The following is a 27,000-nucleotide window of genomic DNA, read 5'->3' as shown; positions in this document are numbered from 1 at the left end:
TTCGTTTTTTAGGAGATCTTGAGTATTTAGGCTTGATTTGTTTGTGTTTGAAGAGTAAGGTTCTTGATTTTGAGGCTACTTATGTTGTTTTTGGCTGGTTTTTATCATTTTTAGGTTTTCTGGATTTTGGGAAGATCGAAGATGAAGTCTATTTTTGTAGGGTATCCATTCAGCTCGTTTTAGTCTGCTTGACCAGGTCGATCAAGGTGGCTGAGTGAAATCTTGAGTTGGAGTGTTTTTGAATTAGAGTTGGGACACCTAAGTCACCTAGTCTGCCAGACCGAGTGGAGAGAGAAACAGGTTGTGAATTGGAAAGTTTAGGGCATGGTTAGTCGATCGTCCTGACCGAGTTGAGTGTGTTTGAGAGTTGGTGGTAAAGCAGCAAGGAATAATCACTCAGTCGTCTTGACCAAGCCGAGTGACAAAGTTGTATTCAGTTGAAGGGTGTCGTATGTTAGCCTTAGTGGAGACTCGATCGGTCACCTCGGTCGAGTGGGTTAAAGATTCATGTTGTTGTCAGAGTCGGGTGAGACAAGTGGGGCAGAGATAGAGGTAGGTGATGAGTACGAGAAAGCCCCAACAATGGTGGCGATGTTAGAGGGTGGAGATGTACCTATAAGCATATCGAAGGGGTTAAGTGTAGCTACTCCCAATCCAAGTGGCACTGATTCTAATGAAGATAGCTTAGACGGGCAAGAGACAAGTGGGGAAAAACTGGATGAGTCTGATAGTTCTAAAGACTTGCCCTTTACTAGTAGTGGTTCGGAGGATGAGCCAAGTCAGCTCGGCAGCGGGATACTGAATATGGATTATCCACCCTTGCTGAAGGAAAGTGATGTATCACTATACCATATTCCCGAATCGGTCAAATTAAGGATACCCAAGTTGTACGAGAGGGTCAACTAGGAAGCAAAAGGTTAGGTGAGTATTTATGAGAAATGGTTCCATGACAGGCTAAGGCTTCCAATACCCCGTCTCGTCTGGGAGGTGCTAATCCATTTAATGATAGTGCCAACTCAAATCATGCCAAAAAGGTGGAGGCTGTTGATGGCTTTCGAGATCCTCTATGTGTAGAACTAAGTAATGTTTGGGTTGCATGAGTTGTTGTACTCCTACTTTTTGGAGCAAGACAAGGATAAGGGTAGATACACGATAACCCTAAGGCATGATCGAATCCACCTTGTAACCAACCTATGGTCGAGTGACAAGAAATGGAAAGAACGCTTTTTTTTATTCTTCTTAAAGACCAAAGAAGTTTTTGGAGAGAGCGGCTAGGGCCAGATCCCCTATACCTAGTGAGCAACTAGTGAGAACTTATTCTTGACTTTGTTCTTTGATTACTAAAGTCTTATTTTATTTTTCCTTTGCAGATCCTAATTACAACCAAGTTGGGCAGAGTGGGGACGGCTTGGAAGTGCAGACTAGAAAGGTTCTCACCATACCAAAGGAGTAGAGAGATTGGCGTGTGTTGTTGGAGGAGGCTAATTTGAGAGCGAGTCACCTGTGGGCTAGAGTCAGGGCGATTCAACAAGGTATCCCCTTCCTTTCATTAAAGCAGACGTGGCATGTATTGCTTATTTGATACTATAATCATATTTTGTTTGGTAAATCACGCGTGAACCCATTAACTTTTGAGGAATTTACGATTGTAGAGGGACTTATGAAGAAATTAACCATCCCGAGTATGAGTGAGTCCACCAATGAGGCGTCGCGAAAAGAGGAAGAGGAACTCTTCGTCTAAGGAAGAGAGGAGGGTGGAAGATGTGGTTGTGACTGAGGTCGTGTCATCTAAGATGGTGGTCTTGGACAAGGAGAGCAAGATTTTGACTTTCAATGTCCCAGCTTCAACGTCGACTTATTCTGACGCGACTTCTATGAACAAGTTGGCTGACTTGTTCCTATTTCCTGCGGATAAGAGTCGGCTGAGTTGGATGGGAGTGGCCACAACTATTGATTAAGGGGTTTCTTGCGTCTTCCAGTTATGACTTGAGCTTAAATTTGATTGTATTCGTTGTGTGACTTAACACTGATTGAGTGATTTTATGCAGGCTTTTATGAGCAGTTTGTTCCTCAAGAAGTCTATCGTGGCATAGGAGAAGAAGATTCAAGAAATCTCCAAGTCCAACACCAACCTACGAATGAGAGAAGCGATGGCCCAAAAGGCCAAGAGGGAGAGCCAACAATAGGTGAAGGAAGTTAAGGCCAAGTTGGAATGATTGAAGAAGGAGCTGACCAAGAAGGATGCCGAGATCAATTCATTGAGGGGTCAGTGCCTCACCATTGCTGATGACGTAATCATTAGAGCCCGAGAGGAGCTAATGTTGGATTACAAGTCTGAAAATTCTGCCCATTAGAATTCGGACGAGGACATCCAGCTCTGACGAGACATAGAGGAAAAGGTGGCCACTGGGCAGGGCGATCATACAGAGAAGCAGGTCGAGGACTAGATCCTCAATTTTGCTGGTCAACTGAGTCAGACGATTACAGAGTTGAGGGATGGAGTTGATGTTGGCGATTAGGCTAGAGGGATGACTACTGGGGGAGGTGACATATGAACCAAGTTGGTGATGGATGAGATGACTCGTATTGATGATATGAGGCATGATGCTCCTTAGACTTGTATTTCTTTTTGTATTTTGAGGCCTAAGTTGAGTCACCTTTGTTTGTACATGGCATATGCGCCTTTTTGTACTTTATACTTGGCCGTTTAAGGCTTTCTATGATTCAGCATATGTGTTTTCATTTTGTATCCTTTTTTATGGGTGACTAAATTGGTTGATAATAGATGTGTAGAGGGTTTGACCCTCTTTCTTTATATTGCCTTGTAGATGTAATTTGTTTGGATGAGTTATTGCGGCTGAGTCGGTGTAGTCTGGCCAAGTGTATGCATTGCTGAGTTGGTTTGAGCCAACTAATTATGTTTTGTGATATGGAGTCAAAGTCAAGTACCTATTTTAGCAGTGTCGTTTGAAGGTGATCATATATGTTTAAGTCGGTATGAGCTGACTGAAGGTTTAAACCTTAGAATTTTGTGGTCTAATGACCGAGTTAGTATGAATCATTTGAGGGTGAAAGTTTTTGTTCAATGGCCGTGTGGCTGAAAGGTGAATGTAAGCTTGTAGTTGAATATTTCTTTAATTTACCCCAAGCTATGAGGCCAATTGAAGGTGAATTTATTGAATGGCCATGTGGCCGAGTGGATGTAAACAGAAGGTGAATGCAGTCTTTTTGCTAAATAGTACTTTTATTGAATCTAGGCTATGAGGTCGACTGAAGGTGAAGGAGGTTGATAGGCCCACTCATCCCTTTTTATAACAAAGTAAAAAAATAATGAAGCTGAGAGAAATCCTACTAGAAGTAGTAGCATTTGAGGTGGATTGCATTCTAACTATTGCTGATGCCTTTGCCTTTGGGGGGACTGGAGTTTATAAGCGCCATTTCCTACTTCTTTTGTGATTTTGTATGGTCCTTCTCAAGTAGGGTCGAGTTTGCTAAAATTGATCTCCTTGGTGTTTTGGAAGACTTTGTGGAGGACTTAGTCGCCTTTTTTGAAGGATCTCACTCTAGCATAACGGTTGTAGTGCCAAGTGGCCCACTGTTGGTAGATGGCATTGCGTATGTTGGCTTGCTCATGGAGTTCATCAATTATGTCTAGGTTGCAGCAAAGGTGTAAGCTATTGGCTTCTTCATCTAACCATTGGAGTCTTGTTGAAGGGATTGACACTTTAGCTAAGATGACCGCCTTAATGTAAAGGAGAAATGAGTTTCGTTAGTGGATGAACGGACTGTTGTTCAATAAGACCAAAGGAACCCTAGTAGTTTAGCTGCCCATGTGCCTTTAGCTTTCTAGAGGCGCTTCTTTAAAGTCTACATGATTATTTTGTTAGATGACACAACCTAGCCATTTGACTAGGGGTTGCAAGGGCTAAAAAAAACTGAGCTTGATTCCCCACATGTCACAGAAGTCTCTAAATCTTGAATTGATAAACTAAGACCGGTTGTCGGTGACTATTTCCTTTGGTATACCGAACCGACAGATAACATGTTTCTGGATGAAGGCTTTTACCTCTCTGTCTCTGCCTTGGGTGAGTGCCTTGGTTTCGATCCACTTGGTAAACTAGTCGATGACCAATAACATGTAGACTCGCTACCCAGGTGCGGTTGGGAGTTTTCCAACTACATCCATCCCCCACTTCATGAATGGCCAAGGTGTAAGGATAGAATTGAGTTACTCTGGCAGGAGGTGTGAGACATGTGCGAACCTTTGACAACTATCACATTTCTTTACATAGGATGTTAAATCAAAGCATGGTGGGCCAATAATGTCCAACAGTGATCACTTGGTTGGCAAGGCTACGTTCCCCTGCATGGTTCCCACATTCGCCTTCATGGAGTTCGACGAGAGCATATTTGGCTTCCTCTGGAATTATACATTTGAGATAAGCGTCAGAGAATGACTTTTTCAGGAGTTGGCCCTCATAGATGGTGAATCTTGCAGCTTTGGCTCTAAGGCGACGTACTTCATTTTTGTCTACTAAGAGCTCATTTTTTTTCTAAGTACCTGATTATTGGGGTCATCCATAAATCGGCTAGTTCAACATACATTACTTATGTAGGCTCTTGAGGGTTAGACGACTCGTTGGTTAGAGGTTTTTTCCAGTCGGGTGGCCAGTAAAGGAACGAAAGTAGGATGGATGATTCAGAGGAGCCTTCAAGGGCTGAGCCAAGGTTGGCAAGTGTGTCGGCATGGATGTTTTTTGTTCTTGGGACTTAAGTGATTGAGAAATCTTCGAAAACTAACTAGAGTTCTTTGCCAAGGTTCGGGTAAGTTGTCATTTTTTAGTCTCGGGCTTGGTAGATACCTTGCAGCTAGTTGACTACGAGTTAGGAATCAGATTTTACCTCTAACTTTTTTACTCCAATCTCTCCTTGGCCAATGAGAGACCGGCAATCAGGGCTTCATATTCAGCTTCGGTGTTTGTGCACTTGAACCCACACCAAATGGCCTGCTGGATGATATCTCCTTCTTGTGTGATCAGTACGAAGCCTAATCCACTTCCATTCACATTACTTAAGCTATCCATCAAGAGAGTCCACTTCGAAAATGTCTCGCTAGTCATGCATAGTAGCTTTCTCTCTGCCTCAATGGAAGTGTTAGGAGTGAAGTCTGCAATGAAATCTGCTAACACTTGAGACTTGATGGTGATGCGTGGTTGAAAGGATACATCGAAATCACTGAGCTCTATTATCCATTGGGTGAGTTGTCCTGATAACTTTGGCTTATGAAATATCTTCTTGAGCGGGAAAGAGGTGAGGACGGCTATGGAGTGGCACTAGAAATAGGGCATGAGCTTCTTGGATGCATGAATGAGAACGAATGCCAACTTTTCCAATTGGTTGTACTGAGTCTCAGTGTCAATGAGTAATTTACTTACATAGTATACCGGTAGCTGCTTCACATTGTCTTCTCATACTAATACTGCTAAGATGGCCGTCTTTGAGACAGCCAAGTAGGTGTAAAGCTTTTCTCCGATCAAAGGCTTGGAGAGGAGTGGGGAGATGTTAAGTACCTTTTCAGTTGCTATAAGGCTTTTTGCAGGCTAGGTTCCACTCAAACTTCTTAGATTTCTTGAGTGTAGCGAAGAAGTTGTGGCACTTGTCAGCAAACTAGGAGATAAAACGGCTCAGGGCAGCCACTCGTCCAACGAGCCGCTAGATGTTTTTTTATGCATGTGGGAGATGGTATGTTCAGGTACGCCTGGATCTGATCAAGATTGGCTTTTATCTCGCACTGAGTCACAATGTATCCCAAGAATTTACTAAATGAGACCCTAAATGAACACTTAGCTGGGTTGAGCTTCATATTATACTTTCTGAGGATAGCGACGGCCTGCTTGATATGGTCAAGGTGCTACTCGGCTATGAGGGATTTGACGAGCATGTCGTCAATATACACTTCCATAAAATCTCTCAAGTGTTTAACGAACATTTTCTTAACTAGCCGCTGATATGTGGCTCTAGCTTTCTTGAGACCGAATGGCATCACTTTGTAACAATAGGTTCCCTCTCTGTGATAAAGATTGTTTTCTCTTGGTCGCCCGGATGCATTAGAATCTGATTGTAGCCCGAGAAAGCATCCATAAAGCTCAAGAGTTCATGACTCGATGTCATGTAAACCATCATGTTGACGTAGGGGAGTGGGAAAGAGTCTTTGGGGTATGCACTATTCAAATATGTGAAATCTATGTAGACTTTCCATTTTTCGATCTTTTTCTTTACTACGACCACGTTGGCAAGCCAATGGGATAATGCACTTCTCGAATCAACTTGTTACTCAGTAGCTTGTCAACTTCCTCATGATGACTTGGTTGCATTCTGGAACAAATTTTCTTCACTTCTACTTCACTAGAGGGTGATCGGGTCTATATGAAGGTAGTGGACGATGGCCTCAGGGTTGGTCCCAATCATGTCAGCATGGGACCAAGCGAAGCAATCCTGGTTTTGCTTGAGGAACTCTATGAGTCGCTCTCTTATCTCAGGCCTCAAAAAAGAGCCTATCTAGGTTTTTCGATTAGGGTAATCTGGGTTTATTTGTACTTCATCCAACTCTTCCATGGATGATTGATCTGGCTCGGTCGAAAGGGTTGGATTGCTCTGTAATTACTATAAAACATAGCTCTTGCCTTTGAAGGAGTTCTTATAACAATCTCTCGAAGCTTTGGGGTCACCCTTGATCTCTCTCACTCCTCACTTGGTTTGGAACCTGATGGTTTAATGGAAGGTAGATGGGACAGCTCGCATGTCATAGATCTAGGATTGACCCAAGATGACATTGTAGGGGGAGGGGCAGTCAAGCACCAGGAATATGGTTTGTCTGTTGACTGCGTTGGCATAGACAGGTAAGGCAATTTCTCTGATGCTATACTTATGTTCGAAACTGAACCCGACCAGGATGGTTGGGCATTTGTTGATATTCAATTCATCCAATCCCATGGTTTTCACTACTATAAGGAAGAAGATGTTGGCTGAGGATCTCCTATCTACAAACACTCTCTTGACTAGGATGTTGGCTATTTGAAGGGAGATGACTAGGCGTCATGGTGTAGAACGGTTGATAATCCGTAAATTATACAGTTTTTATTTGATCTTTTTATCGGATTTCAGGTACTTTCCAGTGCATTTTGACCTGAATTGTTGCTTAATTCTTTACTTTTCGTGTTTCAGGTTAAAATGGACATTTTGAGCAAATAAGGACAAAATTGGATAGTTTTGACTCAGAAATGAGCAGATCTCAGAAGATAGGAGAGTTCCGGAGCAGGATAAAGCACGATGAAGCTTGTTTCCAAGAAAGAGCACCGAGAATCGAAGAATCGAACGAAGAAGCAAGCAGAGTGGCAGTTCTATAATTTCAGAACTTTTCAAGAAGCTTCGCCCTGGCGAAGGAATTGTCTTCGCCGTGGCGAAGTAAGCTAGGGACGAATGTGTCTGCTTCATTCTTCGCCGTGGTGACAGTCAATTTTTCCAGTTTTGTTAAACGCACAGTTTCATTTTGTGCGTGTTTTGGCTGGGTTTTGGACTAAGTATAAAAGAAAAACTTAACCTTTTGCCAGAGGATCTTCAGCTTTTTAGGTTTAGCCGCTTTTACACTTTTCTTAGAGTAAAACTTTGAGCTTTTCGGATTGTTAAAGGGAGAAGATTCGGATTTTGACTGGAAGATTTATCCTTTGGGGAGATTTCTTATCTTTCATCTCAGTTTCATTATGCTTAACTTGTTTATTTCTGTTTTTCGTTTTTGTAGTATTGATTTAGCTATGAACTAATCTTTTATGGGTTAGGGTTTTGATTGTAGTTTGGATTTTAATGGGTTAAGTGTTTAATTGTTTTATTTTCATATGAATCTGTATGGGTTGTGTGTTACTCTGAATTTTTAATGCTTTATATGATGAACATGATGAGATTGAGAAATAATTCATGTTAGGCTTCTTGGGTAAACACCATTATAGTATTGAATGCTAAAGATAGATTCAAGAATTAATGAAATCATATTAGGACTCTTTTGCTTAATGAGTTTGGAATTATTAAGCTTCAAATTATTGGGTGCGGAAGGTTAATAAGGATAAATAGGAAAACATAGCCCGAGAGGGTATGTTTAACACACTAGCGAGTTCGATTTACAACCATTGCATTTGAATGTGAATTTAGTGTAATTTTCAGGTTTAACCCATAAAATCCAAATGAAGTCAAAACCCTACCCGTTTTGCCTGAATTGATATTCTGTATTTTCATATTGCTTCCTTAATCAAGTTTTAATTCTTAGTCTAAAATTCATTGTCTTTTTAATTAAAATTTGCTCCCACTAATCCAAAGTTTTCGATTGCTTCAACTGGGTAACATTAGGAAACTTAGTGCTTTGCTAACAATCCTCGTGGGAACGATATCCTACTCATCATTCTATTACTTGAGCGACTAGTGCACTTGCTATTTTTGCATGTTGTAAGAACACGCATCAACGGCTAAGCTTGCTGGCTCATCGTCCTCAAACTGGATGATTTGCTTGGTAGGTGCTTGGGAGGGTGGATGGGTAGAGTGGACTTCTAGGTGATGGTTGGCTCAGGCATACTGCTTGGCTGAGGAGTAACTGACCCCACTGACTTCCGGACCTCAGAGATAATGGAGCAAAATCCTTTTGGTGCCGGTTCCCATGGAGGAGGAGATAGTTCTTTCTTATTTCTTTGGCTGGCTGTATTCTTTCCTTTATTTGTCAATAAATCTCAAAGATGTCCCATTTTCAATAGAGTTGCCACCTCTAATCTTAAGGCAACGCAATCAGCGGTGTTATGAGCATGATCGTTGTGAAATTCACACCATTTGGATATGTCTCTCTTGACATCGGAGTTAAGCTTAGCTGGCCACTTCACGGTTGGTCTCTATCCTTTCATGATTGCCACTACTTGGGTCGGTTCAACGTTGAGGTTATATTCTGGGATCTTGAACTGACTGGAACCAGATCTGTTTATGGGTTTGGTTGGCTGGCAGTTGTACGGTTTCTTGTTTCCACTTGAATTGTGGGGTGAAGATTGATAGAGGGGCTCATATAGCCTATACTCTAGTCTTCTTTCACTCCACCTTTGATGGTGATCATCATATCTTATGTGTCTCATTCGGTTCACCTTATCCTCCTCCCATCTGATTTGGATTACAGCTCTGGCTAGGGCATCTTCCATTGTTTTGCAATCAAGCTTTGTCAGATCTTTGTATAGTTCCCCATCTAGAAGAAGTCCTTTTCTGAAGGCATCCACTACTGTCTCGAGATTGCAGGATGGGATGAAGATCTTTTCTTTGTTGAATCGGCTGACACACTCTCGCAATGGCTCCCCCCCTCTTCTAATAGACTTTTACAAGTCAACTAACGACTTTTCAAGTTTCTTCTGCTGGCGAACTACTCAACGAAGGTTTCGGTGAGCTAGGTGAATAAGCTAATTGAGTTCTTTGGGAGATTTGTATACCAATGGAGTGCCAGTCCAAAGAGCTAGAACCAAAACTTTTACACATGCAGGCTTCTCTCAACTATCAGGTATAGAGGCGACGAACATCCACTATTTGTATAAGGCAATCATAAGGCTTCATGTTGGGGATGGTGAACTTGTGTGGCATCTTAGCTAAAGCAATTGCATCCACGAAGGGTGAATCGGCATAGTTGTGGGATTGGCTCTTCTTGGCTGGGGTTGGCACTCTGGGTATGTGCCTTATCATTGCTTTCATGTCGACCAGTCTTTTGGCTAATATTTGCTCCAAAGGTGAGGCAGAGGACATAAGGTCGGCTTGGATGGCTTGGCTTGACATATTACTCGCACTCGGCATGTTGGGATGAGTTGAGTTATATGGAGCAGGATAAGGGTTTGTTCCATCATGGTCTGCTTGGTAGCTTGGGTCTCCATTCATCCCCTTGGGTTGAGTCATTCCAAGTGTGATTGCTCAAGTGTTTCGGCCCGCATAGATAGTGAGGGGGTTATTTAGGAGTCACTCGGTTCGTAAGGGTGGATGGACCTGAGCGGGGTGGATTGAAAGTACAGGAATCCACTCGACCCGTGAGGGTGAGTCGAGCTAAGTGGGGTTTGGTTAGGATTGATTGGTTTGAGATGAGTGAGGAGGCTAAGAATAGGTTGTTCTTGCAGCGGTAGGTTTGGGGTTACCTAGGTGCCTTGATCATGTGCCTAGAGAGGGTCGGTCGAGAGCGGCCCTATTTGCTGTCCGGGTTTGAATGGATTCTAGGCCGAGCCATCCACTATTGACGAATGGAGCTGGGATGACTAGGTATCCGTATTGGACAATTTGGGGTCCAGCGTCTAGAAAGGTTGCATGGGCATAATTGATGTGGAGAACCCTTTGGGCGATACCTGGTAAAGTTGAAGCTCAAGATTATAGAATTGACTTACCTTCTCCTTGAGAGTCTAGTTTTTTACCCTGATGGAGGTGTTTTTAGCCCAGATGGTGGCATTCTCGGCTTCTAGCACTACGACTTTGTCCGAGTGCTGTTGCATAAGAGCATAGAGGGCTTCAAGCCTAGCCTCGAGTCCAGGGTTGGCGTTGTTCAAGTTTTCATCCATGAAGTGTTTCCTTATGAAGCAGAGTGTCGTAGGATGAGTGTTGCTAGAGGCGCTACAGTGGATGCCAAACTGTAGACGGTAAAATATATGGTTGCAAAAAAGGTGGTCTGATCCTGTGAGGTTGAGGCTACTTGCAATCTACTACACCTACACATACAAAGAAACAAGTGTGAAGCAAACGGGAAACACTAGGGTGGTGTTTGCCATAGGCACTCCGGCGCTCAACTTAGCAAAGCTAAATAAGGCTAATTTAGTGAGGGTAAGGGAAAAAGAGGTTACCGAAAGTTTAGTCAGAGACTAGAACTCAACACTGATGTAAAGCTCTCAAGGATGAGAACTAAGGGGTTTGAAGGTGTAATGTTGAATGAATTATAAGAGGGCAGACCTCTGTTTATATAGTAGTCGTAGGATTTTCAAACCCTAGTAGGACTATGAGTCCATAATGGTTGAGGTTTAGTGAACAGGAAAGTCTTCAGTTCACTTGCCTTAGTAGGGGAAGAAGTCCTATTTAATATAAGATTCGGACCTTAGACAAATTAGGATATAGATGGATCTCTTAGAGAGAATCTGGGTAGTACCAAAATAGGAAATATACAGCCTTAGGGTCTAAGTAAACCCTAGGTCCTATAGGTGATCTTGGATCAATGGGCCTAGGCCCAAATAAACTGATGGTGAGCCCTAAGTGAATCAAGGCCTTGGTGATTGGGTCCAATCTGTAAGCAGCCTGGTGGTTGTAATGGGTTGGCCCATTACGCGAATTCTATTGTGGGTCCAACCAGAATTGGGCCATGGCTCTGAGCCCCATTGACGGTGTTTCATTTTTGGGCCAAGGACATTTTTTGGCCCTAACAATTCAGGTAAGAGTTTTTAGTTCTATTTTCTAAGAGAATGGACATAAGAGTCTTTAATTGTATGTGAAAAAAAAATGTGTTTTTGTCATTTGGGTGTTTTGTATTTTGTTAGATTTCATTTTCATTTTCTGTCAAATATACTTGAAAGATTGCACTTAAGTATTAGAGAGAATATGAGGAAGTTTATATAATGAGCCATGGTGGATTAGCAAAATGCAGTGGCTATTATTTTTATATTGTTGCTATTATTTGAGTCTACATTTGAGCAACTTGAGCCCTTGAGTTCACCTAATGAGCGAGCTACTTTACTTGAACTCAAATCCTCACTAGTAGAGATGGGCGTTTGCCCCGGCCTCGCAGGGATCCGTCCCGACCTGACCCAAATGGACCGGGAATCCCCAAAAAAATGGGGATAGGGCCAAGGATGGTCCTTAGTAAGACCCATGCATTCGAGGACGAGCCGGGGAAGGGGATAGTGTAATCCCCACCCCGAACCGCCTAGGCCCGTGGAGCCTCGTTCGCCCCGTTTTTTTTTAGAATTTTATGGTTTTTTTTTTTTTTCTTGTTCCCTTTACGAGATTGTATATAAAGTTAAAGTTTAAATCATGATTTTAAGTAATATATCTAAATTTATGACATTTACTTTTATAATATTTTTTAATGTTTGTATTAAATTTATAGAAAAATAATTTAAACGAGGGAGTCTAATAATTAAATATATGTATTATTACTTTGAGAATTTCACAAAATAATAATACATGGGACATGGCCCAAAAATAAATTTAAAATGCAGCCTGAAGGATGTATTATTACAATGCAACCTGAAGGATGTTTGTATTTTATTGCTTTGAAATCTATGAGCATGTTCCAATTTTTGCCAAGAAATTGTTGTTATTCACCATATTCAATTATTCATATCAATTTTCAGCGAAATTTTCTTTCAGATATTTATTTTATGAATTTTAGGAGATGAGACTATTTCAGTGAAACATTACAATGCGGCAATGCCTCAACAACATATAGCATCAGAATGTAGAATATGAATTCCTCTACTTAATACTATATAGAAAACGTGTTACTAACTTAATAAAAATTAATTCAGTTTATGGTAGTAGTTATGTATTGCTTTTTAAATCTTAATTTAAATTTTACAAGAAATTGTTAGACTTTATATTTTCTTACCTTAAATTATGCCTTTTTAATGAATTAACTACTTAAATTAAAAAGTCAAATTGTCAAATATAATACCTATCAACGTGCCAGTTTTTCACAATTAAAATAATTAAATATTATTGTTACGGAAAGTTTTGATTTACACGGGGCAAAAATCCCCGTTCGGGGGATAAGTCCCCGTGGGGAGAAATTCTCCGTGAAGCCCCATTCATCGGGTCGGGCCAAGACGGGAATGGGAGAGATTTTGTCCCCACGGGCCGGGGATGGTCATGAGAAAAATCCTCACCCGCGAGGACGGGCCGGGGATGATCATGGGAGGGGATAACGGGGACCGGGACTAGGACAGGGCATGGGGTCCCCGACCCAGGACCCGACCCGACCCAACCCGACCCGACCCAACCCACACCCATCCCTACTCACTAGGGCTAAGAAGTATAGGTTGGCCGATAAAGTCTGACTCTTGCTTAGTCTGGATTCTCTAGAATGATATAATAAACTATTTAAGAGTTTTTTCGCCTGTTTAGTCAAATATTAACAGAAAACACTAATGAAACCTGATGAAAGGTGGGAAAGTGTCATTTTGAAACTTGATGGGTGGGAAAGTGTCGTTTCGCCAAACCTTGGGTGGGAAAATGTCGTTCTCCCTTTTTATTACTAATAATTTGAATAAAATAGTTAAAAATATAATATCTTGTTATTGTTACCGTTTGTGTATAATTTTATCATATAAAATACTATACCATATATATAAACATTAATTTTTAGATGTTTTAGTTTATATTTAAGCGTATGAATAGTGTAAATTGTAAAAAAAAAAAAGGGGTCTAATCCCGTGAGGTTGAGGCCACTAGCAATCCACTGCATCTGCACACACAAAGAAACAAGTGTGAAGCGAACAGGAAACATCAGGGTGGTGTTTACCGTTGGTACTTCGACGCTCAAGTCAGCAAGGTTGAATTAGGCTAATTTAGTGAGGGTAAGAGAAAGAGAGGGTTACTGGAAATTTAGTCGGAGACTAGAACTATGGTGGTGGTGTATAGCTCTCAAGGGTGACAACTAAGGGGTTTGAAGGTGTAATGTTGAATGAATTATGAGTGGGTAGGCCTCTATTTATATAGCAGTCATAGGATCTCCGAATCCTAGTAGGACTATGAGTCCATAATGGTTGAGGTTTAGTGAACAGGAAAAGTCTTCAATTCACTTGCCTTAGTAGGGGAAGGAGTCATATTTCATCTAAGATTCGAATCTTAGACGAGTTAGGATATAGATGGATCTCTTCGAGAGAATCTAGATAGTACTGAAATAGGAAGTAGATAGCCATAGGGTCTAAGTAACCCTAAGTTCCATAAGTGATCTTGGATCAATAGGCCTGGGCCTAGATAAACTAACGGTAAGGCCTAAATGAATCAAGACCTTAGTGATTGGGCTCAATTTGTAAGCAGTCTGGCGGGTATAATGGGCTGACCCATTACACAAATTCTATTGTGGGCTCAACCATAATTAGGCTATGGTTTTGGTCCACATAGCGAGTGCTTCGTATTTGGGCCTGCTAAGATCCATGACATTTTTTTGCCCCAACAAATAGTTAAACAAGAAAACAAATGCAAAAGAGAGGAGATTATTCAAACTTATTTTGTTGTTTGATTATTATTATTATTGGAGAAATAAGGATGAAAGAAGAAAGAAAGATTTAGGAAAAGAATGAGATAGAAGTCCCCTCGAAAGTGGAGAGAAAAGTGCAAGGAAAATAAAAAAGCAGGAGCTTATTTTATTATAAGTAATATTACACATACAACATTTTCATACAACGTTTCTCATACAACATTATGTACGAAAATATGATTGGCTGATTTTAGATTAAAATTAAACATTTACCCAATCATCTTTTGTCAAAAATGTTATATGAGAATGTTATATGTATAGTATTATTCTTTTATTATGTAATTAATGAAAGTAAGTTAGGTATGTGAAATAGAAGGGACTGGAATTGGGTTTGTTGCGTGGATTGCAAAAATTAAGGAGAAAGGAAGAGAGAAAGAGAGATCACTTGGAAAAAAGAGAAAAAGAAACTGTATAAAAACTTTTTCCTTTATAATAAAACTGTAGAAAGTGGAGAGATTAGTGAAGAAAAACAAAAAGCAAGAGCTTATTTTATTATAAAATTATCAAAGTTATTTAGATTGGAGGAATTTAAGGAAAAGGAAGAGAGAAGGAGAGATTACTTGGAAGAAAAAATTGACGTAAAAAGAGAAAAAGAAGAAATTATTACAAAGGCGAAAAACAAAGCCTCCCTTTAATCCTCTTCTCTTTTTATTTTTATATGATTGTAGACCCACCTGACTTAATTAACAGGGCACGGCTAGTGTATATATCTTGAAAAATGAAATTTGTATCTTGAATATTTAAGAATGTAATGTAAACAGTTGTTTTAAAGAAAAATAATAAAAAAAATGATAATAATAGTATTTATTTTTTTTCTTTTTGTAGATAGCAGTAAAGGGGCGTTTGGTTGGGGGTTATATGAGATTATTAGGGTTATATCATCTTATATTACTTGATTATCACGTTTAGTTATCAAGTAATATAAGATTTCGGTAATCTTCAAATACCAATAGTAGTTACTGTTGATAATATTGGAGGTAATTTAATAACCTCTATTTTCTTAGGTATTATAAGATTACCAAGGTCGTCTTATTTTTGTTATAATTATATCCCTTATTAATAAAATTTTAGGACAATAATACCCTTATTTTTAAATTTACTTATATGAATCTTGCTTTTACCATTTCACCCCAATTAATTAACTTTTTGGACAAAATTACCCTTGAAATCAAAACAAATAGCAGCTTACCCAAGCCACCACCCCCACCCACCTACCACCAGCCAAATCATTGTCTACCGCCACCGTAAGTCATTGGAGATCTCCTGGAATTGTCGTGAGTAGCCGATAGACATCAGAAGGCTCCGATATGGCCTTTTCAGGCCACCAGTATGGCTAGAAAAGGCCATATCATCTTGTCGGAAATGGTCATATCTATTTTAACGATGCATTTACTTGTTTCTCCGCCATCAACGAAGAGCCCAAGGTCGCTCGATCTAAACGATGCATTTTCTAGCTTCTTTCGATGACTTCATGCAGCAAATGGCGGTAGCAGGCAGTGGTTTGGGGTGGTAGGGGTTAAAGTTTTATATAAGCGGGGGTGTTTTAGCTAAATCTGAAATGTTGGGGGTTAAAAAATTATTCAAAAATTAATAACAAAAATAATATTATATTAATATTTAAAAAGAGGGTAATTTAGTAATTTAAATAATATACCCACTAATTTATTCCTCCCAACCAAACATATTAATATAACATACCCATCAGTTCATTCCAACTAACCAAACATATTTTCCTAAAGATTCCCAGTAATCTTCAAGATAAGCTAACTTTCCAGTAATCGAACATTCCTTGAACCAAACATTCCTTGAACCAAATGCACCCTAAGAGTAATGTCATACTTACAACTGACTCGGTTGTATGACTCAGTTGTAAGCAAAATATTATCATAGCAGTAATTATAATTCACTTCTTTTATAGATCACTTAAATCATTTGTAACTATAATGTTTAGAAAGTATACCAACCTATATCATGAAAGAGCTTTTAGATGATCTCAACGGTCGAAAGTTGTCCTGGTAGAGAAAATGAAATGGGAAAGTATTTAACCTGGGTTTTAATTTTGAGTAATGCCTATATATACAAATTAATTATAAAAGTTATTCCCTATATAAACTGATCTGATAACTATGCATATTTGACACATCAGCTATTTAATTGTTAAGTTTATCTCTAATTCAAAATCACATTAAAATATGTTAGTTTATATATATGAGCTTGAATGAAAAATTTGTATATGTAATATTATTATTTAATTATTGAACTAATCACTTTTAAGGGTTTTGTCGTAAGTTTTAAAAATCATGGGTGATAATAAGTTGGGGGTGAACAATAATATTATTATGGGTAGGGGTGAGCGGTTCTGGGTACCCTCCATTTTTTGGGAGAACCGAAACCGGAACCGCATAGTATAGGTTCCCAAAAAAAGGAACCGAAACTGGAACCGCACAGTGCACGTTCTTCAATTCAAGGAACCGGAACCTAAAATGCAGGTTCCGATTCCTTTCCGGGATACCCTGTAAAAAATCAATTACCCCCTATTAAATTAAAAAATGACAAAAATACCTTAAAAGTTTACAAATACACCCCTAACAAATATACTATTTGGGTTTAGGGTTTAATTATAATGTAATATTATAATTAATTAAATTGTTAATCATTTAATTAAGTATTGTAATATTATTTATAATAGAATGTTATAATTAATTAAGTAATCATACCATAAATTTATAATGTAATATTCTAATTAATTAAAATTCTAATCATTTAATTAAGTATTGTGTAAATTAGTAAAATATAATGTTTTAATATAATGTCATAATCAATAAGTAATCATTTATATGTAATTTTATATTAATTATATGATCATACTATAATAGTATAATGTAATGTTATATGAATTAAGTAATCATACCATAAATCTATAATTTAATATTATAATTAATTAAATTTCAAATTATTTAATAATATACTAATGGGTATAATGGAATGTTATAAATGATTAAGTAATCATATTATAATATATAAGGTAATATTATAATTAATTAAATTTTTAATCGTTTAATTAAATAATGTAATATATAGTAAATTACTAATGTTTATAATGTAATGTTATAATTCTAATTATGTAATCATTAAATATGTAATGCTATAATTAAGTAAGTGATCATAATATAATATAATATAATATAATAATGTTATAATAATTGAGTAATTATTTACTATAAGTATGCTTAATATATTATAATGAAATGTTATAAGATAGTGTTATAATTAATTTAATTTCTAATCATTTAATTAAGTATTATGCTAATGTTTATGTAGTAAATTACTAATTACAATATTAAACATAATATCATAACTCATAATCAATTAAGTAATCATTTAATTATGTAGGTGTTATAATTAATTATGTGATCATACTATAATATAATGTTATAAAATTAAGTAATCAGATTATAGATCTTTAATGTTTATATTTAATAATTAAAATTTTAATCATTTAATTAAGTAATGTAATAAATAATAATGTAGTAAATTACTAATGTTTAAATGTGATGTTATAAATTTATAACTAATTAAATATTATTTAACTATGTAATACTATAATTAATTAAGTGATCATAATATAATGTAGTAATAATGCTATAATTAATGTTAAATATAATGTCATAATCAATTAAATAATCATCTAATTAATAATGTTATAATTGATTATGTAATCAACTAATCATACTATAATGAAATAGTGAAATGTTACAAGAATTAAGTAATCATACTATAAGTCTTTAATAAAATTATAATTAATTTGTTATAATAGAATATTAAAATTAATTAGTAATCATTTAATTATAATGTAATGTTACAATTAATACATAATCGTACTATAAATTTATAATGTATGTTGTAATTAATTAATTTATAATCATTTAATTAAGTATATAATGTTTATGTAGTAAATTAGTAATTAGTAATATTATAATATAATGTCATAATCAATTAAGTAATCATTTAATTATGTAATGTTATAATTAATTATATAATCATACTATAATATAATGTTATAGTGAATTAACTATAAGTAATCATACTATAAATTTTAATGTAATATTATAATTAATTAAATTTTTAATCATTTATTAAGTTTGTATTAATGTTATATAAAATGTTATAATTGACTAAATAATTATACAATAAATCTTAATGTAATGCTATAATTAATTAAATTTCTAATTATTTAATTGAGTAATATACTAAATGTTAAAACTTATAAGTCAATTAATTAAGTAGTAATCAATTAATGTAATGCATAATTAATTATACTATAAATCAATTAAGTAATATTATAAAATATAATAATTAAGTAATCATTTAACTATAATGTAATATATAATTGATTAAGTATGATATTTAACTAGTAATTAATATTAATGTTTATCAATTTATCATATATAATTAATTAATTACTAATTTATTATAGATATACTTAGAACTTGATAATTGAAGTAAATAAACAATATATTATTACTCAATCGATATTATTTTATTCAAAAATAATTCTTTTATAACATTAAAAATGTTAAACATTTAATTGGATCATAATTCCAATTATTCACTTAATAATCAACACTTTAATATTAATGTATTATAATATATTAAAGCTTTTAATATGTTGTAATTTATATGTAATAAGTATAATTGTATTCGTATATTTATTTAATTAGGTTATTCTAAAAATTTAACTTTTTCTATTTTAGATTTTTTTATATGTAAAATAATAGAAACCCTCCATTATTCACATTTCACATTTCACAAATATTTCATTGTAGTCCAGGTTCTAAAACGGGTTCCAAACAGGTTCCAAAACAGGTTCCAAACAGGTTCCAAAACAAGTTCTAAAATAGGTTTCAAACAGGTTCCAAAACAGGTTCCAAACAAGTTCCAAAAATCAATTCCAAACCAGGTACCCTTTATAGGTTCCAAACAGCGTACCCTTTTTACAGGTTCCGATTCCGGTTCCTCCACACACAAGAACCAGAATCGGAATCGCACAGTATCGGTTTTAAAAAATTGGAACCGAAACCTACCCACACAGTACCAGTTTCGATTCTGGTTCTACCTGCTACCCGTGCTCACCCCTAATTATGCGTGCTATGAGATTAAGTGACCCTTGTTATTCTAATTATCTGGTAAGCAACGTGTCCAAGAATCATTATTAAAATATATAAACTGGGAGAACGACATTTTCCCACCCAAAGTTTGGTGAAACGACACTTTCTCACCAAGTTTCAAAATAACAATTTCCCACCTTTCGTCAAGTTTTGTTAGTATTTTCTATTAATATTTGACTGAAAAAACAAAAATATCCTTAAATAGTTTCTTTCTTATTAGTTGATTATAAATTAAAATTTAGTTAAGTCAAAGTCTTTACTCGATTATTTATTAGTTCAAGTGTAAAGATTTTTTTTCCTTGTTTATTTAATTAATTAGGAATATTGATTTTTTATGTTAATTGGTAAAAATGAAAAACATTATATTATAAAAAACATTATAAATTTAGTAGATTATTGAATAATAGTGATGAAATATAGATAGCATTATAAATAAATAAATATTAAGGTCATTTAACTTTAAACAATTCTATAGCATTACTCTTAACTTTTTAGGTGGGACTAACTATTTTTTCTTTTTTGACTTTTTGGCTAATTAAAAATTAATAAAAAATTTATAAAGTCAAACATTTAAGGATATTTTTGTCTTATCAGTCAAATATTAACGGAAAACATAACAAAACCTAACGAAGGGTGGGAAAGTGTCATTTTTAAACTTGAAGGGTGGGAAAGTGTCTATTCGCCAAACCTTGGGTGGGAAAATGTCGTTCTCCCATATAAACTTGTTCTGATTAACTGATTAATTGAAATATGTCACAAAAACGTGTCCAAGCCTCCAAGGGGTTGGATTTTTCTTTTTCCTAGAAAGGGCTTAGACTTGTACAAAACGCTTGAGAAAGCCAGAAAAGACTTGAAATGGGAATTTAAATTATGTATAAAAGCATTATGCAAAAATTTTGGTAGACGACGAATTTTCATGTCAAGTGGTCAATTCATCAACATCCTCGGATAGATGGCCTCATTGTGATTCTAATGGCACTCATAGTGTCGTAAGATGTGTCACTGACAATTGCAAGTTTTAAATTTTTAATTTATTTAGTTTATTATTCATCGTCTTTAAATAACTAAATTCCTTTCCTCAAAAAAAAAAAAAAAAAAATTAATAACTAATTTTTTGGAAGGGATGAGATTTATGTAATGCGGTTTAGAAGGGTACATTAATGTATATGATGTACATATGATGCAAAGAATAATTAGGATTATAAATTTTTATATTCATGTTTATGCGGTACAAAATGAAAGAATAAATGCACATAAAATGTTGAAGGGACGTAGGTGTAATTACAAAAATTTCTTTATAATTCATGTTTTAGTAGTATAGTATTAAGATTTTAATTCAGCACTTCAATTGTCTACTTTTGAAACGGATAGAAGATCATATCTTGTAACCAACAAAAATAAGTGTATTGTAAATATAGCTGTTACATGGTCAAATTGATCTAAAGTCACAAACAATTGTCAATTGTTTTAAGCATTACAAAATTAAGACCCTCTATATTGCTAAATTACAAGTTACAAATGAAGTGATGAGGAGAATCAAGGACAATTTCACTACAATAATCGAATAGATATTATTGTCTTTCTCAATCATCCAAATGAGTAACAAGTCATGTACGTTTTAACTAAAGAAGAAATCATTGCTACAATTAGACTTAGCAAAACGGGCGGGTGGGCCGAGTACGAGTCGGGTCTAACAGGTGCGGGTCTCACGGGTACGGGCCCAAAACAAGTCGATTTAAATGGGCCCAATATTTTGGACTCGCACCCTACCCTATACAAGTATGGGTGGACCCGCAGGTGCCCGTACTATTCACTCCAATTTTAGATTTTTGTAGTTACACCCCCAAATCTTCCTATCATTTTTGAGCAAAATTTGTCACCAACCAAACAGAAAAAAGAAACCCACGTTTTCTCCCAAGTTTTCTCACAAGCCAAACAGAAACCCAGAACCTAACAAAGAAAAAGATTAAAAAACTTTATTGATTGTCCTTTCATTCCTCATCAACCAAATAAACCCACATAAAAAAATCTGAAAAAAGAAAAAATTTATAGAAGAAAAGCAACAGTTTGAGAATGAATTGACTCTGCAAACGGGCAAAGATTGAACAGAGCAACAAATGCTGGGTATTGGAAAGCAACAGGGAAAGATCGGAAAATAAAATCGGAAAATAAAATAGGGAAATAAGTTAATTGGGATGAAGAAGACCCTTGTGTTTCATACTAGACGAGCTCCAAAGGGGAAGAGAACCAATTGGGTTATGCACGAGTATCGTCCAACTTTGAAGGATCTTGATGGCACTTTACCTGGACAGGTTTGATTGAATTTTTCCTTTGGGTTTTTGAATTTTTGTTTTTGTTTGATTGAATTTTTCCTTTGGATTTTTGAATTTGTGTGATTTATGTTTTTGTTTTGTTGTTGGGTTTATTTGCAGAGTCCTTTTGTGCTGATCAGAAACGAAGACAGGAGAAGCGGCGACGATGGAGTTAGGGATTTCGATGACGATGAGTTTGAGAAAAGGTTGATGAGAGATAGAGAGAGTGAGTTTGAGTTTGGGATTTTACGATTTGGGACAAAAACATGGGGATCACTTTGAGAATGAATTGACATGGTCTTAAAATTCTCTGAATCTTTGGCTGAAGTTGAAACTGAAGGAGAAGCAACCTGAGAAGAAAAATGGGTACTCGCGGGCACTGGCGGGTGTACCTGTTTGACCCGTTGGCAAAACGGGTCGGGCCAGGTACGGGTAGAAGAAAAATGGGTCCAATATTAAAGACCCACACCATATATTTTTTATCCGAGTTTAGGGTTGACCCGCGGGTCGAGACCCGTTTTGCCAAGTCTAGCCACAATTAGACAAGAAGAGAAAGAAAATAATAATGAGGATAATAGTACGGAAATATAAAAAGTTTCATGCCAAGAAGCTTTAAACATGATTGAAAAGCTAGAAATATTTTGTCTTAAAAAAAATGTTTATGCTAACGAGTAATGTACGCACAAGTTAAAAAATGTAATAACAACTCTAAACATAAATCATTTTTCCAAACAAACTTTAGATAAATATACAGAAAATTATTACTATGTGGAGATAACTTTTCTTAAGACGAGAATTAGAAAAATTATAACTTATTACAATGTGGAGTTTATTCTTATTTATAACTATCCCAAATTAGAAATATAATTTCTTATGACTATGTAGAATTTATTCTTATATTGAATATCACTATAGAGAGGTTTATATCAACATATCAAGTACATTACTATAAACAACTACACTATTTAATCTGAGTAATACTACACTTATAACTCAATCTCACAAATTTTTTCTCATAATCTCAACATGATAATTCATAATTGGCCAGCTCACAATGAGTCATATTTGCCCAATTGCAGGTCTCGTCTATCCAATTATAAACTGATCAATTATGAGTTGTTACGTCAAGATCGTAAGAAAAAGTTTGTAAGATTCTTTGTTGATTTGGTCTCCTAAAATGAGTAAGGATTACTGGATTAGTTATTAAGAAGTATAAATAGGATATTGATAACAAATGTATCCCTATTTAGTACTACTTAATAAAACAGAGACAAGCTCAAGTGACTGACATTAACGTCCAGAAAATGCTTGGTGTGAAAGGAAGGCGTCAGGAAAGACCCTTTTTCATATTCCGTTTCAATTCTATTCGAATTTAATGCGATACTGAGATGACTTTAAACTGAGGAGGACACCTACAATCAACCGGTAACAATATCTGTTAAGGATAATTAATTACTAGAAAAATGGACGAAGAAGAACTTGGCATGCTCTCAGAATTTTTGGTAGTTCAGCAAGCATTTCCCATGTTAGGATCGAGTCGCCATGCAGGTGGTGAAAAACCATCCAATCTGTAAGGTTCTTATATGAGTTGAACGAAATATATCATTCATGTTCATCCTTCTGAAAAATATAAATCATAATTACAGTTAATCAGATGAAAACTTGATAAGTTTGATTGCAGCAATTATTTTCGTATTCCCCAATTTTCATTAATCAAAAGCAAGGAAACTTAAAATTCCCGCCATCCCGGAAGGTCATAAACAACTTATCATTTCACAACATTATTCCACGAGAATAGAAACAAAAGTTAAACAAGTTTTATCATTGATACAATACACAGTATCCACAAACTAAAAATCAACGCCAGGCCAGAATAAACCGAAACATTAGAATTGGCAAAATCTGTATATTAAGTAGAACATTTAAAAACATTGTCCCATAATCCATACAGATTTTAATAAGCATTGGCATGTTAGCCCTCATATGCTGCCCATCAAAAGTAACATCCTTTAGGACCTAGAACCTAGATTAAATTACTAAACATTAAGCTGGATGGAGACAAGGTTTATGACCAGATCTCATAGAAGATTTACTTTGATTAGAACAGTAACAGTAAGCTAGTATAGGAAACTCGGTGCATAAAAAGGTTAATAACGTAAAAGAAGCTGCTAATTGTTCTTTTATATACAAAACTGTCAGCTGGTGGTCGATATGGTTGGCAATCCCTACTTCCAGCCACTTCCAGTATTAAGTGGTCACTAGATGAGTACCAAACCGTGGAAGAACACACGAGTAAGTGACATACTTGACACTGTCCATAAGCACAACAACAAAAATCCGAGAAAGTGACTTTGGATTGATTGTGCTATCAACATCACCATCACCAGCCTCTCTGGGATCGACAAGCACGGAGACAATCATGGAAGAAGCAGATTTATTACCTTGAAATCTGTCCTGAGACTTTCTTTCCACATGTTCCCTGCTAATATTTAGATCGGAGCCAGTAAAAGGAACTGGAAGACCGTGGAGAATCCTTCTATTCTTCCCCTTGTTAACATGAGTAGCATTCTGACGGTCTTCCACAGAAATATTAGCAACTGATGATGCAGGAATAATGGCTCCAGAAGCAGAAGCCGGTGACACATCAAACTGGAACACTTCAGTACACATTCCAGAACTCAGCAATGGCCCTGCAGAAAGTCTTAGGTATAAGCACAAAGAACAAATATAGACTGCATTGGCAGATCAAATTTTGTTTAGAATGTAAGCCTATCCTATTCAGCAATAGTGGAAGTTGTTAAACAACGTCCACAGTGGAAAAGAAAAAACGCTACAAAGTCTATAGTCACACTACAGATATCGTTGTAATAGAAGCACAACAAAGAATTTACCATGTCAAAAATAAATAAAAAGGCTCTCCTAAAGAATGATTATACAATAATACATCCCTTATGTCTACTGAGCAAGGCTGCAAAATTCCAATACCAATGGTTCGTTATGGATATCAATAAAGATGATCTAATGCCCTTATGATCATTTCAATTAAATAAAATTGATCAAACAAAAACTTACACATATTTTCAGCTACCAACAGTCACAAACAATTGCACTGGAAAATAGAAATGTTATATAATCTCTGATTCATGGCATTGAAGTTTAAATAGCAAAGAGTACCTCAACAGTACATGAGTAGTTGATACAACAAGATGTGAAGAAATTAATATAAATGAGAAAACAAGAAAACAGTGACTACCTGCAAGACCTTCTTGGAACCACTGCTGCAGTCTACGATCAGCTGCAGTTGATTTCATGTGGTCCTTCAAGGCATCAGCAGAACCAGAAGAGATAGCCTTCTGTCGCTCAGCAGGATTCCTGTATACATTTGAGTGCCTCCCACCACTCCCTCTGTCAGGAATAGCCAATGCTTTGGCGAGAGCCAGACCAGTCTCCCTCCTGTTATCCACTTTAGAAGACTCACGAGAAGCCTCTTGAGAAGCCTTAGTTTTCTCACTAGCCAGAACAGAGTGAATTATCAAGTTGCCATCAATCTTCACAAGCTTATCATTCCTCGGCACATACAAAGAGGCAACAAGTGGCTCACTCGCATTGCCCAGATTAACAAACTCATCTGAACCAGGTGAAGCCTGTGACCCTCTCTCTTTCTTTTCAACACCTCTCTCACAATGTACTCTATTACCAATATCAAATTTCCCATTGGAAAATCCAATCCTTCTATCCTCATGAGATCCATTCAAATGCCCATTAACCGTTAAAACTCTCCCTCTGTGTTGATCATAGAATCTACTACTAAAGTAACCACCAGAAGCACCATCCCTCATACCTCCATATTTAACATCCACAAGAGGCACCAATCCACCAAACAACAATACAAAAAACAACAGGCCCAGAAAACTAACACTAGCAACCTTCTTAGTTTTACTACTAGTTTTACAACTATCATTCTTCTTAGCCTTAGCAGGAGATGAAGTCTGATTAGTCTTCAACCTAGGAATAGGCACTAATGGGGTCTGAGAACCTTGAGGCTTCACCATATAAGGTGTACCACAAGGCATCCACGCGTAAGGCATCGCCGCCATGTGAGGTGGCGGGTATACTCCCATATGGGGGTGTCCCTGCGGTGGTGGTGGCATTGCGCTGCCGCTACTCAACTGTTGCCTCAAACTGGCATTCTCAGCCATAAAAAATGATATTTTACCATTCAATTCGGCAATTGTGGAATGCATAGCCCTCACCTTGTCTTCTAGCTCCTCCACGTAATGCTTCTTTCTTTGTCTAGACAACTGGGCGCTCTCTCTGTTTCGCATCAGCCTAGCCTTCCTTTTCATATCCTCCTCATTCATATTCTCATTCGAGTTCTCATCAGCCAACGACGATCTATGATATTTACTGCTTCTTAACTCGCTATTCGTCTCTTCAATATTTTTTTTCCTCTTCGAGATACTCTTGTTCACTTCCTCCACCTTAATTTTCTGCTCAACCACCAAATTACCCGAATCCGGAGACAGAGAATTCCCGGATGAAACTCCCGACCCGAAATTCCCGGATCCCTGAGAAGACAAGGGCTCGCAGCATTTAGAATCCGAATTCGAGCTCTGATTACCCGAATTTTGCGGCGATGTCGAGTAATTCAGGTACATTTCAACATCTAACAACTGGCGACTACCCGAAATTGCAGAACTTCCCGACTCGGGCGAGGCCGTAACCGAGAGTTTAACCTCGTCCGGGCTAGTATCAGCATTTTTCAAACACGTGACTCGGTCAACATCGGATGTGGAACGACCGAAATGACCGTCGGGGAGGAAAAAGTTGTCGGACTCGGAAGGGAAGTAGAGGTTGTCGAGATCGTCAAAGGAGATATCGAAATCGCAGTTATCCTCAAGAACGAAGTCGAGATCGTCGGAGGAGGAGGAGGTGTGATTCTGTGCGGAGAAGAACATGGGATCGAGAGGTGGAATTGGGAGGGAATTGAAGTCATCGGAAAAATTAGGGTTCGGAGGTGGAGGTTCAGTAAGGAGTGGATCAGCCATTTTGTGGTTTGAATTTGGATAACTGAATTAGGGTTTTCGGTATGGAGAAGGAAATAGAGAAATGGAAATTTTGGTGTTAGAAATTTCAAAATGGAAGACTTCAATGCCGAAGAGGAAGAAGACTTTGGGTGGGATTGGGGTTTTAGTGGTCCTTCTGCGGAAGGCTCGTGGAACGTACT

At 36.9% G+C, this 27,000-nt stretch overlaps 1 protein-coding gene across 1 annotated transcript; it reads right to left on the bottom strand.

Annotated features, from left to right (window-relative positions):
• Window positions 1-23,655: 23,655 nt before the first annotated feature.
• On the bottom strand, window positions 23,656-27,000 carry LOC116146533 (bZIP transcription factor 17-like). Its single transcript, XM_031431944.1, has 2 exons — window positions 25,027-27,000; window positions 23,656-24,463 (listed from the first exon to the last, which is right to left on the bottom strand). The coding sequence occupies exons 1-2, from the start codon at window positions 26,819-26,821 to the stop codon at window positions 24,021-24,023; spliced, it is 2,238 nt and encodes a 745-aa protein (XP_031287804.1). The 5' UTR covers window positions 26,822-27,000; the 3' UTR covers window positions 23,656-24,020.

This window comes from Pistacia vera, unplaced genomic scaffold, assembly GCF_008641045.1.
Source record: "Pistacia vera cultivar Batoury unplaced genomic scaffold, PisVer_v2 Contig479, whole genome shotgun sequence".
Lineage (NCBI taxonomy): Eukaryota > Viridiplantae > Streptophyta > Magnoliopsida > Sapindales > Anacardiaceae > Pistacia > Pistacia vera.
This window is presented reverse-complemented; position numbering and strand designations above follow the sequence as displayed.